The following is a 21,658-nucleotide window of genomic DNA, read 5'->3' as shown; positions in this document are numbered from 1 at the left end:
TTCCCCAATGTCTACATCTTTTCATTTTCAAATAATTAAGCAATAAATCCTACATTGTTACCATTGGTATCAGAATGGATGACATCCACAAACTTGGCATCAGTGTAATCTAATCTGTCATTAAATGATTTTCCAGAGAATTTTGGCCCAGCAGGGTCAAGACCTGAAATTCAAGAAAGAAACTATCAGTTGATTAATCAATTCCTACTACAGTGTTTATTAGATCATATGACTGCACTATTATTAAATTATAAGCATGTCTATATAGTTTCAGCTTAAACTTGCAAAAAAACTAATTATCTTCATTATTTGAATGATACTTTTTACCAATAGTCAGAGTTTATCAACAATCTAGTGTTAAGGCACACTTAGAGATGCCTCAACAAAATACTGTAGGTTTTATTTTTTTAGCATTTTTATTTAAGAAATACTTAGGGGTAAACCGATAGTAGCTATATAGTTAATAATATTTTAAATAACTACTACTGCCCTGAGGGGGGTGGGGGGAATGAATAATATCCTGGTCCTGTCTTGAACCTCATGACTTACCAGTTCATCCCAGATCTATCTGCAGTTCTAAAATGATTTTTAATTGCCAAATACAATTTGGGCTCTGGCATAAAACATATTATTATCTTATCATTCATTTTTCACAAAAGTTTTCCATATACACACAAGAAAACAAAAATGTATTAAGAGTTCCATGGAATATAGATATTATTTCTGGTGTATTTGACATTTTATTTATTTTTTTAAATATTTATTTATTTGACACAGAGAGAGAGAGCACAAGCAGGGGGAGCAGCAGAGGGAAAGGGAAAAGCAGGCTTCCCTCTGGGCAGGGAGCCCTACATGGGGCTCGATCCCAGGACCCTGGGATCATGACCGGAGCCGAAGGCAGACATTTAACCGACTGAACCACCTGGGCACCACACCGTATTTGAAATTTTAAATAGAAATTCTAGTGTCATGACCTACTGGCATGTATCAAAAAGGCAGGGAGTGGGAAGGAGGTAAAATTCAACAACTTGAGAACATCTATGCAATGGAAGATAACAATCATCTCAAAAAGGATATTTTAAAAAGTAAAATGTAATGTTGCTCATCTCAAGCCCTTCTCCTATCCCTAGTTTATTTAGCCCACTTGGCTGAGTGAGACAGAAACTTCTCTTCTCATAAATAATTCTGATGTAGAACTACCACATTTGCTGGATTTTTAAACCCTGATGATTGCTTGGCCTATGGAGTCAATCAAACTGGACTAATGTGTGAGTAAACACACCTTAACATAAAGTAGGATGACTATGGTGGTTGAAAGAGAATGGGCTTTGGGTGCTAGAAAGTTTTGTATAAATCCTGGCTTAGCTGTTAAAAACTTTTTGACCCCCTCCCCCTATGTTAATTTAGTTAACCTGTTTTCACATCCGTATAATGGGGAATAACATTAAAACCGATCAGAATAAGTAAGGTATACTTAAGGTTTGTAAAGATCCTATCTATGCAATTCATTCACCTCTCCCCTCCCCCTTTGCTTAACTTAACACTCTATTACTTTTATTAACACTTGAAATCATTATAAATCTTCTATGGACACAGATCTCAATAGCTGCTAAAAAGCTGAATTGATTGGGGAGGGATACGATCTTTCTATTCTAAAATCACCACCATTCCCAAATGGAAGCATGACAATCTATGTCAGCATTATTTGGTTACTAAGCTTTCTGGAGGCAGGAACTCTGTTAAAATATATATATATATATATATATATATATGAGGGATAGACTCCTTCAAGCTTGGGTATCAACTCCTGATTCTCTGATCTGGTATTCAAATAAAATTCTTAAGAGAATTGAAATGTGTCAAAGTCTGTGAAAATTAAGTACATGGTTATATATTTAGTTAATACATAAAAAAGTTTTACATTTAATGGGTCATATTTTTCTCTGGATTGTTACAATAATATGTCCTTAAAATTCACGTGGGGTTGCAGAAATTGATCTTGGTCCTCCCATTTCTATAGGAGTATCTCAACTCTGTTAAGAACTAAACAAGAAACAAGACTTTAGAATCTAACTAAAACAAAGACTAGCATTTGAATATAATACAGAAAAAAAATAAATATGCATCATGTCTACTCCTTAATTATTGTGCCAGATAACTTTTAAATAAAACTTCTGATGCCTTAAAGAATGCTAAAACACATTTTATCAAAAATATTTTACCTGTTATTCTTCCAAGTTGACCTTGAAATATCTTTCCAACAAATCCACTAATATGAGCCCCTAAGCTCATACCTATGAAATGAAAATTACCAAGAGATGCTCCATGCTTCTGCAAGTGAAAATACAATGTTACGATTTTCATTTCAGAAATCGTAAATTATGCCCTGTGCATCAATATTCTAGAATTTATTTTTTTTCTAGTTTAATACATTTCTGGGAAATGGAGGATGGGATTTTATAATTTGAAAACAATATCTTTGTTCAACATTTTCTATAAGATATCTGATTTTTCTCTATACATTTTTAGTAATACCAGTACATTTTTAAAAACCTTTCTTATCTGTTATCTAAACTAGTATATGCAAAATAATACATTTAGTTAAAGAATTTTGTAATAATAGTAGTAGACATTATAGGGTACTTACCTTGAATAAGTGTTTTGTAAATGTCATATTTAATATTCACATTAGTCCTATGAGATATTTATTTTTATCCTATTGTTTCAAACTATTCCTGGCACTTATTAAATGTTGAATAATATGGTTTGATAAAAAGTTGCCCAAAGCCACATATAGTTATTACTGTAAGGGAAAAAGATGGACTTCAAGTCCAGACCTGTTTAATTCCAAAATATATACTAATCTGCCTCATTTTTTTCTGAACAGATTGTGTCAAAATCACTAGGAAGACTGAAAAGTGTGAAATGAGGATGCTCATTTCAGAGATGTTAAAATGAGACTCATGGATTTGAAGTGTGATCATGGATTCCTGAATCACAAGCTGGAGAGTCATGGAATCCAATCTTCCAAGCTGAAGTTTTGAACACATCTTCGAGGCTTGTAGAGAGATGTGGGACATCTACTGCCAATGAGAAATTAAATCCAGGCTTTCCAGCCACAGGGTGTTAATTTTCTTCAAATTCCTCAGAGCAATGCCCAAAAACCCGAAAGAGTATCACTCTCATCTTTAGTGTTATTGAGCTTTTCACCCTTTTTCCTAAATATAAAGCCTTTTCCTAAATTTCTATATTTAACATTCATATTTCCCACACTTTGAAGTACATGTTATTAGAGAAAAGACCACCGCTGTAAGCAAAAATCAATTATGCAGTTTATAAGAACAGATGAATTACTTCCACTGTCTCTCTAGAGAGACGGTTTAGTTTTGTCCAAATTTGGGGATGTAATAATTATACTGATCCTGATTATATTCAATGATTATTATATGCCAGGTACTGGTTAAGAATTAATTTCATTTAATACTTATATAAAATATTGTTATAAAGTTTCATTATCCCCAATATATAGCTAAGTAAATGAGGCAGAGAGATTAAGCAATTGCTTAAAGTCACACAGAAGATAAGAGATAGATTTGGTCTTTGAACTCTTCCAGTCTGACTCCTGATGACTACATGTAAACTGCTTCTTGGATCTGGTAAGCTTGCTCAATTTCAGGAGAGCCTTGGAAATTCAGCACAACACAACTCAAAGCAGATGTCAAGCTCAAGAATGTTCCAAATCAGAAATCACCCTTCTTTCTCTCAAGTGCTCATCACCACCACATCTCTCTCTAGAACAGACACTGATCTCCATATGGGTTGACATAGTAAATGTAGATCATTCAAACTGCAGATGACCTAAAACTGGCCTGAATATTACCTGACTCATTGCAACCCTCCACCTAAATCCTGGACAAAATTTGAAGACTTGCCTCCAAGGTTGGCCAGAAATATGCTACTTTTCAAGATGTTTTTCCCTCACTTTTACCAATTCACACTTGATTAACTATAAGTATATTAGCCATAACTTAGGAAAGATGTCTAAAGAACCTAATGATTATATAGTTTATCCCCTTGGTCCACATGGAATTACTACCCTAACATCAAGTCAGTATAGGTAGAGTTAAAAAAAAAATTAAAATCTTAAAAGATTTTAAGACAAAACATAATAACTGAGTCTTTAAGAGATTTTTTTAAAAAATAAGACTGTTCATAACTAGGTATGGAATTTATCCATTTACACAAATTAAAGATGGCTGTTAATGTTAGCATATCAAAGAATAATTCTTTTTTTTAAGATTTTATTTATTTATTTGAGAGAGAGAGAGCACATGAGAGGGGGGAGTGTCAGAGGGAGGAACAGACTCCCCCTGAGCAGGGAGCCCGATGCATACTGGATCCTGGGACTCCAGGATCATAACCTGAGCCAAAGGCAGTTGCCCAACCAACTGAGCCACCCAGGTGCCCCTCAAAGCAATAATTCTTAATGTGTATAGGAAAAAAAGTATTTACCTTGCTACCACTTTGTGGTATTGCATAAAACACTGTATATTGTAAAACATATATGATATATAAAATTCTTACCAAAAGATTCTGAATGTACCCACTCAAACTCACAGCAACTTTTCTGGTGTTTTTAACTGCTCTGTTGTAAAGAAAAGTTGTAGCACCCCGGTTCCAGTCTACTACAATTATGTTTATATCCTCTTGATTCAACAAAATCCTTAGGAAGTTCTGAAGCCATGTGGGAGAGGAGCCCGTTGGTCTGTATCCATGAATAAGCCAGACTGTTTTCTTGCTTATACTGAAATTAACATTAAGTGAGTTATGCTGCTCAAACAGTGGCTTAGCACAGTTGAGGTTTTTCCTTGTATACAACATCAAGGAGATCTCCATTTGGGGAATAAACAAATCTTTGAAGGAATCCTTTATACTTAGATGAGAGAATTCAAGGCATGATCTTTTATTCTCTGAAATAAGAAAAAAAAAGTCAGTCAAGCTGAGTACTAGGATCGTATTTGATACAATTCCTATTGCTATTACAAAGAAGAGATTTGAACTTGGAGGGAGGGTTTTATTTCATCAGTATTTCTTTTTTTTAAAGATTTTATTTATTTATTTGCCAGAGGGAGAGTACAAGCAGGCGGAGTGGCAGGCAGAGGGAGAAGCAGGCTCCCCGCCAAGCAAGGAGCCCGATCTGGGACTCGATCCCAGGACCCCAAGATCACGACCTGAGCTGAAGGCAGATGCCCAACCATCTGAGCCACCAAGGCGCCCCTATTTCATCAGTATTTCAATATAATACTCTGAGCAACTACAATGTTTAATGTGTTGATTATATAAAAAGATCCTTTAAACAAGAAGCATCCAAAATTTTTAAATAAAATATAGAAAGAAATGTGATTTGGTTAAAAGTTAAAAATTATTTTTTATCTGTACAAAATAGCAATGGTGTCACTTAAAATCATTAATATTGTTAGTAAAGGGACGCCTGGGTGGCTCAGTCAGTTAAGCATCTGCCTTCAGCTCAGATCATGATATCAGGGTCCAGGGATCCAGCCTTACATCGGGATCCCTGCTGGGCGGGGAGTCTGCTTCTCCCTCTCCCTCTGCTCCTCTCCCACTCCCCCATTCATGCTCATGCTCTCTTTATCTCTCTCTCCCTTTTTTTCTCTCTCTCTCAAATAACTAAATGCAATCTTTAAAAAATATATTGTTAGTGAAGAAAGTATTATGCACACAAATAAAAGTAAATAAATTATGAACTTTAACAGAAATTCTGCAGAATAATATATATGGATAATAATCATTCAAGAAAATATATTTTACCCAACCAGTGATCAAATACAAATCAAAACAATAAGGTATCATTTTCTTCCTATCAAACAAAAAAATCATTTTAATATTTAATACTTGTGAAGGTATATTTAACAAATATTCATATACATGGATGCTGAGAGCATAAGTTGATACAACATCCTTTTGAAATTGAAATTATAGGGGCAACTGCGTGGCTCAGATGGTTAAGTGTCTGCCTTCGGCTCAGGTCATGATCCCAGGGTCCTGGGATTGGGCCCCTCAGCAGTCTCCCTGCTCAGCGGGGAGCCTTCTTCTCCCTCTCCTTTTCCTGTTCCCCCTGCTTGTGCTTTCTCGCTCTCTCTGTCAAATAAATAAATAAAATCTTTAAAAAAAATTGAAATTATATGGTACATACATAATCTTAAAATATGTGTTCTTCCTTATTTTCTTCCTAGGATTTATATTAATGAAATAAATAATTTGTATTAAATGTAAAGACATTAATAACTGGGTTATGCATAATTGCACAAAAACTTAAAACACCTTAAATATCATCAGATAGTATTTTCATTGATGTGCGCATCCTATGTGTCTGCCTATCTATCTACCTACCTATCTATCCATCCATCTATCCTAGAAGGGAGTAGGGCAGAATGAAATAACTAAGCCAAATCCATAGCAATAGTCATACCTAGGCAGTGAAACAAGGTTGCTTTTTAACTTTCTTTTTCATAGAGTCTCAAAATTGTAATTTCTTTCAAAATAAGCATATGATCCTAATTTTTTTATGAGCATATGCTTGTATTATTTCTGGAAGTTTAACTTATTAAAAGATTTGGGGAAATGATATGTCAATTTATATCAAAAATTCGCAAAATTGTTTATATAATTCATGCCAGTAATTCTACTTCTAAGAATTTATCCCAAGAAAATAGTCATTTAAACATAAAAACAAACTAATGTATATTATTTTAGTACTGGAGAAATAGAAGTGATTTAAATGCCCAGAAACAATGACATGATTAAGTAAACTACAAATATCTTTAATAAATATAAACATATGTTATGTATACACATATTTAAAACTACAGACATATAATGTGTATTTGATAAATCCATAATATGCACAAATTACAATCTACCTTTTAGTTTGGAAAGTATATATATGTGATATTGTCATAATTGTTCAGAAGATAAAGGAGGAAGGCAGTGAAGGAGAAGCAAGTGAAAGAGAAGCACAATTAATTCCCAGGTTAACAGGTGAGAGATACTTAGACAAGTGAAAACTTTGAAACAAACTTCATTTGTCCTAAGTACTAGAGAATGAGGAAGTGGAGAGGAGAAAGAAATCAAACCACGGTGCAACATCACACTATACAAATTGCATAGGGAATTGTGTACATCCATCTTTCCACAATCTGAACTGTTTCCATCAGCTGAAATTCTGAGAAGGCCAAATGCAATCAATATATCTAAACTGCTGGTCCACTCCAAGCCAAGGTAGATTTTACCTGGCCATGGGATGAGTAATGAGGAATAAAAAGTAGGATCCCTCTGATAAAGTAAGGGACAGAAATCACTTGAAATAATCAACAGAGCAATCTATTATCTATTGCCAGATGTAGGAGTAATTGCAGAAAATTCAATAGCACTCTCATTACAATACAAGAAAAATAATGTCTCAAAAATAGGAGAACACTAAGAGAAAATTTGTTGAGGTAAAAAAATAGCATAAAATTAGAAGAGAATAATGAGATACTAAAATTCAAGAAAAGAAAAAATGCAATTGCAGAATAAAAATTCACATTGCATGTGCTAAAACATGGAATGCTAACCTGGCAGTAAGAAATGAAGGAAGGAAGATTTCAATTATGAAGGGAAACATAGATATGGGACAGGAAGTGATGATTCAAGTTAAAAAATCATCACTGCTCCCTCGGGGTGGGAAGGAATTGGAGAGGGAGAGGGTTGCAGTTACAATCACTAAGGAAATAATTGCATACCATCACAATATAGAGAAAATCAGTTAATCAGACTCACCAAGAGGCTTCCTAGAAATAGTTTGGGTTTTGATGAAAGAGAAAAATATCCTAAAAACATCAAGGCAGAAAATCCATGTTAAAATAGAGGAATGAAGTCATGATGACTTCAGATTTGTCTTCCAAAACAATACATTAGACAGATAAAAGTTTGATGAATGAAAGTTATAAGTGAAAAAGTTTGTGGCCTTATGATTTTATATCCTCCCTAAAGTACACCACTCATAAATAACATAGTACAGTTCCTGACATCATTGCTGTTAAATAAATGCTAGATTTATTGAAGACAAGATCCACAGAAACTCATAGTATAAGCAGATAGAAAGTTCACAAGGAAATAGGTAAGACACCAATATAAGTGTATATATTATAAAACTGAGTGAAACATACAAGCAATATCAAAAGGCATTCTTATTCAAATGTTTGCTAAGAATATTTAAATATTAGTATAAGTCAATATACTAATAAGATGGGAATATAGGTTAAAAGGAGTATAGAGAAATTAAGTGTGGTACAAAAATTCCTTAACTGGGGGATTCAAAAAATGTCAGCTTTTAAAATTTTAATAAATAGATAAGTGTGGCTTTAAAAAGATACTGAAAACCTTAAATGTTAACCACTGTACTATATAAAACAGTACACATAACTTTGTACACACTAAAAAAATATAGCAAACTGTATATATACAAAAGATAAGAAATTGAAAAAATAAATATAGAAAGTAGAAAACATGAAACAAAAGGACACAATTACACTGGAGAAAAATATATATGATATATAAAGTTATATAACTGTATAAAAATTGCCCATTATAAAGCAAAGAATCTCAGCTTTCATTAAAAAAATGAGCACTGGGTGTTATAAGTGATTAATCACTAAAATTACTCCTGAAATCAATACTGTACTGTAAGTTAACTAACTAGAATTTAAATAATTCTTCTAAGTGACACTTAGCTATGTTATTTAAAAGAAGTACACAGGAAATTTTAAAGAAATGGGGAGGTATATTCTACACAAAATAAAAGGAAAGCTGGTTGGTGTACTCAATTATAAGTGTGGCTCCAATTCATCACCCTTTCTTGAATCCATGCCATTTGCCTTGTAACTTTGAGTCATTCTTCTACCATCATAAATGGGTGACTTGCCTCACTTCTTGATATGGGCACAAACATACAGCCTGCCATGGAAAATAGGACCCTGGTAGATATAATGCAAGCAGAGGCTTGAAATGGACTTGCATGTTGGGGGCCTGGCCTCTCATACTTCTGCCATCACCATGAAAATATCCTTGGTCTGGCCTGATAGAAGAGGGGAGAGAGGGGCAAAAAAGCCAAGCTGCCAGTTGTACTAGTCACCCCAACAGACTGACAGCCCGTCAAAAGCAAACCATGAAAGTGAACCCAATCAGGAAGAGCAGGGTTGCCTAACCAATTCCCACCTGACCCCACAAGTGTGTGAGTATACTGCTTTAAAGCAAATGCTACTGAGGGAATGAGTTTTTGTTTTGTTTCATTTTGTTTAGCTTTATTGGGACATCATATAATTGATTACATTGGTAATATTAATATCAGGTAGAGAAAATAAAAACAAAAGTTTTAAAATGATAAAAAGTTTTAACTAGTATATGTTAAAACTCCTAAAAAACATTGAACTGTCTCAATTCTGGTAGATGTTAGGAGTAGAAAAATAAAGTTCTAGGTATCAAAAACTTACCAGAATCCCCAATAAGATTGTCAGATTTCTCAGCAGAGCAGGCCAGAAAGCAGTGAGACAATATATTTATATATTTAAAGTGATGAAAGAGAAAAACTTTCAATCTTGAATTCTATAACCAGCAAAACTGTCCTTCAAAAATGAGAGCAAGATTAAGACGTCCTTAGACAAACAAAAGCTGAGGGAGTTCATTACCATACACTTGCTCTACATGAAATGATAATGGGAGCCTTCAAGTTGAAATGAAAATGTTAGACAGTAACTTAAAGTCATATGAAAATATAAAGAGCTCTGCAAAAGGTAAATGTATGAACAAATATAAAAAAACAATATTTTTGTAATTTCGATTTGTAATTCCACTTTTTATTTTCTACAGAATTTAAAAGACAAATGTGTAAATATAATTATAAATCTATGCTAATGTTATGCAATATAAAGATTAAAATTTGTGTCGTAATAACTGAAAATGAGGAAAGCAGAGCTGTAAAGAAGTAGCTATTTATGTAAAAGTTAAGTTTTGATTGAGGTCTATTTTTCTTAAGTTTAAGTTAGTATCAATTTAAAGAAAGGTTGTCATAATTTTAGGATGTTACATGTAATCCCTATGATAATCACAAAGAAAATAATCTATAGAATACACACAAAAGAAAATGGGAAGGGAATCAAAACGTGTCACTACAAAAAATCAACTAAACACAAAGAGAAGACAGAGGAAATGAAAGAAAAAATAAGCTATAAGACATATAAAACATATATAAACATATAAAACATATAAAAACAACAAAATGGCAAAAGTAAGTGCTTCCCTATCAGTGATAACTTTAAATGTAAATGGATTAAACCCCCCAATTAAAAGAAATAGATTGACAGAGTAGATAAAAAAAACAGCATCCAACTATATGCTATCTATAAGAGACTCACTTTACATTTAAGACATTCATAGGTTGAAAGTGTTAGGATGGAAAAAAAGATATTCAATGCAGAAAGTTACCAAAAGAGGGCAGGGATACAACCTAAATGTCCAGTGAATGAATGGGTAAAGGAAATGTGGTATATATACATAATAGAACATTATTCAGCCATAAAAAAAGTACATCCTGCCATTTGCAACAAATGGATAAACATAGAGGGCATTATGCTAAGTAAAATAAGCCAGACAGAAAAACAAATAAAAATACTATATAGTATCACTTATATGTGGAATCTAAAAAAAAAAAAAAAGCCAATTTCATAGAAATAGATAATAGAATGGTGGTTACCAGAGGTTTGGGAGGGATAGGTGGGAGATACAGATCAAAGAGTGCAAACGTCCAGTTATAAGATGAATAAGTTCTGGGGCACCTGAGTGGCTCAGTTGTTAAGCGTCTGCCTTTGGCGCGGGTCATGATCCCAGGGTCCAGGGATCAAGCCCCGCATCGGGCTCCCTGCTCTGCGGGAAGCCTGCTTCTCCCTCTCCCCCTACCTCCTGCCTGTGTTCTCTCTCTTCCTGTCTCTCTCTCTCTCTGTCAAATAAATAAATAAAATCTTAAAAAAAAATAAGATGAATAAGTTCTGAGGATCTAACATGTGGCATGGTGACTATAGTTAATAACATGATACTGTATATTTGGTTATGTAATAATATAATAATGCATACTTGAAAGTTGCTAAGAATAAATCTTAAGCATTCTCATCACACACACAAAAAGTGTTAATTATGAGAGGTGATGGATGTATTAATTATTTTGATCTTGGCAATCATTCCACAATGTATATGTGTTTTAAATCATCACATTGTACAATTTAAATATACACAATTATATTTGTCAATTATTCCTCAATAAAGTTGCAGGGTGGGGAAAGAACAGATTGGGATGTCTATACTTCTATCAGAGAAAATACATTCTAAGTTAAAATTCTTACAAGAGAAAAAGGACATGATAAAACCATAAAACTCTTAGAAGAAAACATAAGAGAAAATTTCGTGACTTTGGACCTGCTAATAACTTTTTCAACATTACCAAAAATAGCACAGACAATAAAAGAAAAATAGATTAATTGTACTTCATTAAAATTAAAAACTTTTGTGCATTGAAGGACATTATCAACAGAGTGAAAAGGCAACACAGGGAATGGGAGAAAATGTTGACCAATCATATATCTGATAAGATATTTATATCCAGAATACATAAAGATCTCCCATAATTCAATGTCAACAACAACAACAACAAATAGACAACCAATTAAAAAATTGGCAAAAGATTTGAATGGACATACAGATAAAGATATACAAATGGCGGGTGCCTGGGTGGCTCAGTTGGTTAAGCGACTGCCTTCGGCTCAGGTCATGATCCTGGAGTCCCAGGATCGAGGCCCGCATCGGGCTCCCTGCTCAGCAGGGAGTCTGCTTCTCCCTCTGACCCTCTTCCCTCTCGTGCTCTCTATCTCTCATTCTCACTCTCTCAAATAAAGAAATAAAATCTTTAAAAAAAAAAAAGATATACAAATGGCTAATAAGCACATGAAAAGATGCTCAATATCACTAATCATTAGAGAAACCAAATCAAAACCATAATGTGATACCACTTCAAATCCATTAGGATTTGAAAGTAAAAAAAAAGTATGGCTACTATCAAGAAACAGAAAATAACAACTGTTGGCAAGAATGTGGAAAAACTGGAACGCTGCCCATTGCTGATGGGGATGGAAAATGATATGGCAGTTCCTAAAAATTTAAAAACAGAATAACCCAAACATATTTATACACCCATGTTCATAGCAGCATCATTCATAATAACCAAAAGGAGGCAAATCAAGTATCTACCAACAGATGAATGTAATGAATGTATAAACAAAATCTGGTATATACATACAATGGAATATTATTCAGCCTTAAAAAAGAAGGAAATTTTGACACAGGCTACAACATGGAAGAACTTTGAAGTCATTATAATAATTGAAATAAACCAGTCACAAAAATATAAGTACTGTATGATCCCACTTACATGAGGTATCTAAAGTTGTCAAATAAAGACATAAAATAGAATAGTGGTTGCCAGGGGCTGGGACAGAGAGAAAAATGGAGAATTACTGTTTAATAGGTAAAGAGTTTCAGTTTGGAAAGATGGAAAAGTTCTGGAGATGGATAGTGGCAATGGTCGTACACCAGTGTCAGTGTACTTAATACCACTGAACTGTACACTTAAAAATTATTTAAATGCTCATTGTTATGTATGTTTTATCACAATTAAACCTTACAGAATACAATTCCTGTCATGAAAGACATCCAGACTCCTCTTACTTCTATAAACAACTAGAATACTGGATAAAATGTATATATAAAAGTTTAGACATTGGACAACAAAGGGCTCAGACCTGGGATCTCTAAAAGAAAGGAAATAAATTATTTGAACACTATAATCTAATAGCTTTCTGCCTGGAATAATCTTCTGCCGTGCAGGAAGGTTGGACCCAAGGGAAGCATGGTGGTGTTACCAAATTGGGGAGAAAGACCGGAGTTTAGGGAGGGTAAAGCAACTAGAATTTATATCAGAGTGCTGCAATGGAAGGAGCTGTGCAGAGGCAGAGCTCAGAAATCTGCAGAGGGGTCCCCAGGAGTAGTTTGCTGGATACAAACCTACGAATGCAGAGGGTGACATTCCACAAAGAGCTCTAAGCTGAACCATTCCAAAGGTCACAATGCTCTGGGAGACAATGGCTGGCTAGCCAGAGTAGAAAGACCTTAAAGAACATCATGGACATTCAATAGAGACCCTAGAAGGGTCATATTTAATTTTAAGGGAGCCAAACTAGCTCTAGTGTAATACTAGCTCTAGTGTAAAAGAGACCCATCTTTTCTCCTTCTCATTCTCTCCATTCTGCTTGCTTTGATTTGGCTTCATTTTCTGGCAGGGAGCAGGCTAGGTGTCTGAAATATGGAGAGAAAATATTAATGATTTTGAAGTAAGCAAGGATTTCTCAGACAAGATTACAAGCAGTGTGACGCATAAAAGCAAAAACTGATAAATTGGACACTGTCATAATGAAACATGTCTGCTCCTAAAAGGATACTGTTAAGAATATGAATAGGCAGACTTGGAATATGTACACATGAAAACCACCTGTGTCCAGAATATGTGGGGCGGGGGAAATGTGTGTGTTTATATATACATATAGGTAAAACACAACACCTCAATGTTTAAGAATTGTCAAAAGAACTGAAGACACTTAACAAAAGATGGTATAATGGCCAATAAGCTCAAGAAATGATGCTCAACATCACTAGTCACCAGGAAAATATAAATTAAACCAACATATCACTACACACCCACTAGGATGGCTAAAATTAAAAAGACTGATAAAACCAAATATAGGTGAAGATGTACAGCAACTTGAAGCTTCCTTCATTGCTGAGGGAAGTGACAAAATGGTACAATATTTTGGAAAACAGTTTTGTAGTTTCTTAAAATGTTAAATATGTACTTTTATGACCCTAAAAAATCACTTCCAATTGTTTGCCCACGAAAAATAAAAGCACTTGGAGTGCCTGGGTGGCTCAGTCGATTAAGTGACTGCCTTTGGCTCAGGTCACAATCCCATGTCGGGCTCTCTGCTCAGCGGGGAGTCTGATACTCCCTCCCCTCTACTGCTCCCCCTGCTTGTACTCTCCTGCTCTCTCTCTCTGTCAAATAAACAAATAATTTTTTTAAGAAAAAGAAAAAGCACTTGTCCACAATATTTATAAATTTTAGAAGTTTTTTTCATAAGGACCCCAAACTGGAAAAAACCCACATGTCAATCAAAATGAGTACAGATATACAAATTGTGGTATATCTATACAATGTAATACTGTCCAGCAATAAAAAGGAATAAACTGCCCATACATGCAACAACCTTGATGATTCTCAAAAACATTATGCTGAACAAAAGACTCCAGAAAAAAAGTACATATTATTTAAGTCCATTTGTATGAAATTCTAGAAAAGGGATATTTAATCTAGTAGATCTGTTTAGAACCAGAGATGGAGAGGGGATTAATTGCAAAGAGCTAACTTTTGGGGACGCAGTAAATGTTTTATATTTTGATTGATAAGACTGTTACATGCCACGTAAAATGTGGTGCACATATTTTTTTAAGCTCATCAAAGTATACTCTTAAATGAGAATATTTTATCATACATGTTATAACCTCAATAACTTCAATATAACCTCAATAAAGTTAAAAAAATTTATAGTAAAAGTCTAATTTTTTACAAAGTGTAGAAAATTACAAAGCTTAATAAATCATTTTTAAAAGATAGAACACCTCTAATATCAAACATAACAAAGATAGGACAAATATGCACACATGAACTATAGATTATTACAACTCATGCAACAATTTAAAAACAAAATTTCCAAATAATATACTCATAAGCATACATAGTCCATAGCATGGTCCACAGCATAAGACTAGGACAAGAAAAATTAATTTTAATTAATATTTAATTTAAAATAGTATATTTTATTAAAAATAAATAGCATATTTTAACACTAAAATTAAATAATTTTAAATAATTAAAAATAGTATATTTTATTAAAATGATAAAATATTACCTATTTCATGCCAATAGCAGTTATCATATTAATGATGAAACACTAGTGACATTATTTCCATTAAAATTAAGAAAGTATAGGGGTGCCTGGGTGGCTCAGTCATTAAGCGTCTGCCTTCGGCTCAGGTCATGGTCCCGGGGTCCTGGGATCGAGCCCCGCATTGGGCTTCCTGCTCAGCGGGAAGCCTGCTTCTCCCTCTCCCACTCCCCCCTGCTTGTGTTCCCTCTCTCGCTGTCTCTCTCTCTGTCAAATAAATAAATAAAATCTTTAAAAAATAAATAAATAAATAAAATTAAGAAAGTATGAAAACATCTGCTGTCACACATTCTAACAGCAATAGTATAAAAGAAATATGATGTAATCATTGGATGCAGACATTATTACTTGTTTCATGTGATATAATATTCTGCCTGAAAATATGAAAATAGGAACTGAAAAACATTAATCTAAAGGGAAGTTGTAGTATAGACATATAAATATACAAAAATCATTAGCCTTGGCTCATATTAGCAATAGTCAATATAATAAAGAAAAATATTAAAACACGCAAAAATATAATTATTAATATTGCTGTAAATATATTTTATATTTTCTCAGCTCTCCAGCTTTTCTTTTTGAAAACTTCCCCTCCACCCCAATACTACGTGAATTTTTGGAACTAACCGTAAAGACATGCTCTCCCTTCATCCTGGGCCAGTCTGAATGCCTAATCTGCCTACACCCAAGATTAGACCACAGGAGGATATAAAATCCAAACAGGTCCATTCAGGACCCTTTGGGGGAAGTTGAGAGAGAAGTGGCTTTCTTCTTTCCAGATTTCAAGCTATAAGGAAACACATCCTGAAGCTACAGATAGTAATCTTTTTTTCCAGTATTGGATCCAGTGGTATTTAGTGTAAAACTTTTCAGTTATATGAGATAATACATTTCTTCTTTCCTTAGCTAGTTTCAACCAGGTTCTTGTGATTTGCAAGTTAATTAGCCCTTTGAAAAGAGGAGGAGAAAAAAGAAGAGAGAGAGGATGAAGAGAAGGAGGAAGAGACAGAGAAAAGAAGACCCAAAGGAAAAAAGAAATATACGGTACCCTTAAAAGAAAACTACAAAGCTTAAAAACCTTACATAGAAACAGAAAAGATTTGAATAAACACTGAGATATACCATGATCCAGAATGGAAGAGATATCACAAAATCAGTTCTACTCATATTAACTTATATGTGTAATGTAATTCTAAATTAAGGTCTCAGTGAGATGTCTCCAGGGAGGGGATAAATGCCCAAAGAAAATGAATGATTTTTTAAAGATAATAAAGAGGCATGTTAAAAATTATGTTTATACTATAAACCAATTAAAAAGAGGCCCCTGAAACTGAATCAAGAATTGATACACAGATTAATGAAACAATGGGAACACCCAGAAATAAACTACATTACCCATGATAACTATGGCAATTCATTATGGATTTTTAAATAAAGATAATGGATTTTTAAATAAACAATGACTAGGATAATTGACTCTAGGAAAGATAAATTATATGAACTAGAAGAATACAGTTAATAACATGTATATGACCGGGGCGCCTGGGTGGCTCAGTTGGTTAAGCGACTGCCTTCGGCTCAGGTCATGATCCTGGAGTCCCGGGATCGAGTCCCACATCGGGCTCCCTGCTCAGCAGGGAGTCTGCTTCTCCCTCTGACCCTCTTCCCTCTCGTACTCTCTCTCATTCTCTCTCTCAAATAAATAAATAAAATCTTTAAAAAAAAATAATATGTATATGACCTCAGTTGAGGAATGACTTTTTAGCATAAAAATGAAAGAAACCATAAAGTGTGAGACTGATAGATTTCACAGCATATAAATTTCAAACTTCTGTACATAAACACTATACACTAGACAAAAGACAAGAATATATAAGCTAGGGAAATATTTCAATGAAAGGTATGAAGGAAATTGATATACTTACATATAAAGTATAAATGAAGAAAATACCCAACTGAATATCAAGAGAAAGATATAAACAGATATTTTATAAAATATGAAAATGGCTCATTAAGTCATCAAAGTGTGCTTAATCTTCTTAAAAAATCAAATAAAGATTAATTAAAATAATACTCCCATATCATTTTTATTATTATACCCATTGACTATTAACATCAATGTTTATCACAGGATTTTTAACAGTGAATATTCAGCAGTCAACTAAATACACAGAATTGAGAGACTAGAAAAAGAAATTAATGTTGTCCCCATATGATGGGGACTGTATGCACCAATTAAGAAATCTTATATAATCCATATATATATGTGTGTATATAAATGGTTCTAATTTTATCTACATTATATATAATATACAGTACACTTAAAACACATTTGTGCACACACATATTCATTATATTAGAATGGATATGAAATAAAACAATAAATTAATTGTTTATAATGATGGAGATATTAGTTTATTTCTCTGTTCTAGTGTATTTTATGTGCAACTAGGTTTAAAATATTCAGTCATTAATTTTATGATAAAAAATGGTTTAAATCAAATTCAATTAACTGATAATGGTAATAGCAAAAATAATATTACCAGCAAAAGGATGAAGATATCTAGAACAGAAAAGCAAGTATTGATTTTTTTAAAATCATTTGAGAAATAAACTGAGGGTCTGGATACTATACTGAGTAACTACTGTGATCAGAAATTCAGTAGCAGGGGCACAATATTGGCTTCCATCACTAAATATATAAGAAGATGATGAGTCTAGCAGTAATCCCAACAGAGAGGTACACTGAGAAAGAATTCTGAAAATCTTGAGGCTTCGATTATAGAAGCTTGATGTGGGGTTAAAATTGTTAAAAATATCAAAGGCATATAGTGAAGTTAGGATAATCATTCTAGGTTGTTCAGCTGTATCTCTGAAATATAGTTCCATTATAGTGACAATGGCTGTGAAGAGGACAAGGGGAGCAAATGGACAGTGTCCAGAGGCATGGATAGTGCCCTGGACACGGACAGCTGAGACACACGTGCCTCTGGCCTCCTCAAACATCTCGTTACTCTGAGCAAATTTCCCCCTGAGCTGCGGCTTCTTTAAATGGAAGGAGCTGAAACAAGTAGTCCCCATGACTTGTATTATTCTAACATTCTTTGGTTTCAAACCCAATTTCACACTTGGTAAGCTACTAAGACAAATCAGTCTGCCTTGCAACTTTCGTTTTTTTGTTTTTTTTTTAAGATTTTATTTATTTGAGAGAGAGAGAGAGAACACAAGCAGGGGGAGGGGCAGAGGGAGAGGCAGAAGCAGATCCCGGCCCAAGCAGGGAGCCTGACATGGGGCTTGATTCCAGAACCCCGGGATCACGACCTGAACTGAAGGCAGACGCTTAACCCACTGAGTCACCCCAGTGCCCCTTGCCTTGCAACTTTGAATATTGACCAAGTCAATACAGAGGAGCCTCAAAACCCAACCATAAAAAGCTAACAATCCTAACACATCCTGGAAAGGTTTAACCCTACTTCCTCTGACACCCCACTCTCATCTTCAAAAGACTCCATGAAAACCTCTTCTTTTTCCCCATTTCTGAAAACAATACATATTTGTTAACAGCGATAACAATACCAGCAATGATAGTAATAATGCTTAATGCTTATTTAGCACTCACTCCATGTCGGGCACTGTGCTACTTTATATTTGCTATCCTTTCCCTCATTTTATATATGAAGAAAGATCATACAATTAGAAGCAACAGAACATTTATGAGTGACATCTGAAAAGCATAACCATACTCATGGCACAAGTTATTATGCAAACAGTTGAGCAACCAAGTTCACTAGCTCCATTATATCCATGTGTAATAGAAAGAATGAAGACCTTTGGGGCCAGCGAAATGTCAGGTAAGAAACAATACTGACCTTATGCCTACAAAAACAGAGGTTTATATGGCCATAGAGTCAGTTAAGACACAAAACTGTAGATAGAACTTTAATCTCTGAAGGCTAGGGGCAGAAGGCAAAATAAGAGGTAAAAGTGTCTTTAATTTTCTAGTTTTGAAACAATCAAAGCACATTTAGAAAATATATACTATTTAACAGGTCATAAGTAACCCATATATTCCATCAGTAACTCTTCCAACCGTGCAAATGTTTGGAAAGTAGTGGAAAAATGAAGCTGACTACACAAAATAAAATAGATGTCTGATTAAGTCTTTACATCAAGAATTCTCAAGCATGGGTTTAAAAATGAGGGTAAAAATGACTGAGAAAGTTTGTTCAAAATGTAGTTTCCTGGTGCCATCCCCAGAGATTCTGATTTGGTAGGTAAATCTGCATTTTAAAATACATACCCCAGGGGATTCTGATACCCATAGTCTATACAGGTCTACCACAACTCTATAGTGTGAAGTCCTACACCTGGAAATTAATCTGAGACAATTACAGAGAAAATGTACATGGAATAAAACACAGTGGATTATTCTATCCTAATTTATAATTGACCAAATCACACATTTATGTTACCTCCTTTGAGCTTTGCAATGCAGTGAGACAGTATTACGACTTTTACTTCCATTTTAAAATGAGGAAACTGGGCGCCTGGGTGGCTCAGATGGTTAAGCGGCTGCCTTCAGCTTAGGTCATGATCCCAGGGTCCTGGGATCGAGTCCCACATCCGGCTCCTTGCTCAGCAGGGAGTCTGCTTCTCCCTCTCCCTCTGCCTCTCCCTCTGCCTCTCTCACAAATGAATAAATAAAATCTTTAAAATAAATAAATAAATAAATAAAATGAGGAAACTGAGGATCACAGAGGTTAAGTGACTCTGCCTTGAGATAACAACCCTTCAGGACTTAAATCTGGGTCTTTTAAATGCAAATTTCATGTTCTTGCAAGTCACCCTTAAAGAAACTTTTGTACAATAAATTAAAGTTGCTTGTAGGCATGTGATTTTAGCAAATCAGTAGAAATAAATTACTAGTCACATCTGAAAGATTTTTTAATACAAATTTATACAATTTTTACAAAATTTTTATACAAATATATAAATTTTTACACAATGTAGAGAAAAATAGTGATGAATTTGTTGAGTCAATGAGCTCAAAGTGCCATAGATTTTGGAAAGATCATTGCCCTACAAAGCCTACTAAGTAAGGTTCTACAAATTTCTACACTCTCCCTACTCAAAGTGTAGTCCCACATACCCATAGGCATCACCTGGGAGCTTATCAGAATTGCAGAATCTTGGGGCATCACCTGGGAGCTTATCAGAATTGCAGAATCTTGGGCTTCACTTCCAGCCTGGGGATAAGAATCTGTACTTTAAACAAGATTCCCGAGAATTTTATATTGCATATTATAAGTTTTATCATCTTAAAAAAGTGACTCAATTTTTCTGAATTTCACTGTCCTCAACTGTAAAATGAGAAAGAAGAATTAATCTATTTTTAATATCTCTTCCAAGTTACTGGAATATGAGAGTTGGCAAACTATGGCCTAAGGGCCAAATCTGGCTGGCAAGATCAGGCAGGTTTTTACATTTCTAAATGGTTGAAAAGAATTAAGATAATAATATTTTGTGACATGTGAAAATTGTAATGAATTCAAATGTTGTCTAAAATAAATTTTATTAGAACACAACCATGCTCATTAGTTTACGAATTATCTATAGCAGTTTCCATATTACAATGACAGAGCTGAATAGATACAGCAGAGACTGTATGCCCCTCAAAGCCTAAAATGTTGACCATCTGGCCCGTTACAGAAATATTTGCTGACCCTTGCAACTACAACTACCATTTAAGCACTTAATAAGAATCAGAAACTGTAATAAGAATATATATGGATATAATTTGAATATATATGCAAATAGATACATATCTGTACATAGTTTGTTCAGCTACCTCTCCATTCCCCTTTTATCCCATTAAAAAAAATTTTTTTTAAATATTTGAGAGAGAGAGAGAGAGAGAGAGCGTGAGCCAGGTGGGAGGGGTAGAGGGAGAGCGCGAGCGAGAGAGAGTGAGAGAGAGAGAAATAGAGAATACTCAAGCAGACTCCCCACAGAGCACGGAGCCCCATGTGAGACTTGATATGGGCTCAACTTGGGGCTCCACACGGGGCTGATCCCAGGACCCTGAGATCACAACCTGAGCCAAAATCAAGGGCTGGCTGGCAGCTTAACCAACTGAGCCACCCAGACATCCCTCCATTTAAAAATGTTTAAAACATCTGATAATCTCGGTTTTTCGGAATGTTTTTCCTTTTTTGAAGGCAGATGTAATCATGTAATAATTTTCATGTTGAGGAGTGTGAGATGGGCTCTCTAAGAGGCACATATCAGAATATCTAGTAGAGAAGGGAAGGGAATTTATCATTTGAATAAAACATACATATATGAAATTACTGAAAAATCAACAATTCCCTAGGCATGTGGGGTTTCAAGGAAAATGAGAGGGCACGCTAAGAGTTTGCATGGGTTACAAATGATTTTGAGAATAACTGAAATCTTTAATTTCCCTATTTTCTATTTACTGTCATTAATATCTAAAG

At 34.4% G+C, this 21,658-nt stretch overlaps 1 protein-coding gene across 1 annotated transcript in view; it reads right to left on the bottom strand.

Moving 5' to 3' along the window:
- The window catches only part of LIPI (lipase I), a 122,612-nt gene that overhangs the window by 36,105 nt on the left and 64,849 nt on the right, over window positions 1–21,658 (bottom strand). The window contains exons 2-4 of the mRNA XM_073903049.1: window positions 4,585–4,970; window positions 2,223–2,331; window positions 62–163 (exon numbers count right to left, since the gene is read on the bottom strand). Of these exons, the coding sequence (XP_073759150.1) occupies window positions 62–163; window positions 2,223–2,331; window positions 4,585–4,896 (523 nt within the window). The 5' untranslated portion in view covers window positions 4,897–4,970. The remainder of the gene's footprint in view (window positions 1–61; window positions 164–2,222; window positions 2,332–4,584; window positions 4,971–21,658) is intronic.

This window comes from Callorhinus ursinus, unplaced genomic scaffold, assembly GCF_003265705.2.
Source record: "Callorhinus ursinus isolate GAN/ISIS: 27379988/994484 unplaced genomic scaffold, GSC_fseal_2.0 scaffold1, whole genome shotgun sequence".
Taxonomy (NCBI): Eukaryota; Metazoa; Chordata; class Mammalia; order Carnivora; family Otariidae; genus Callorhinus; species Callorhinus ursinus.
This window is presented reverse-complemented; position numbering and strand designations above follow the sequence as displayed.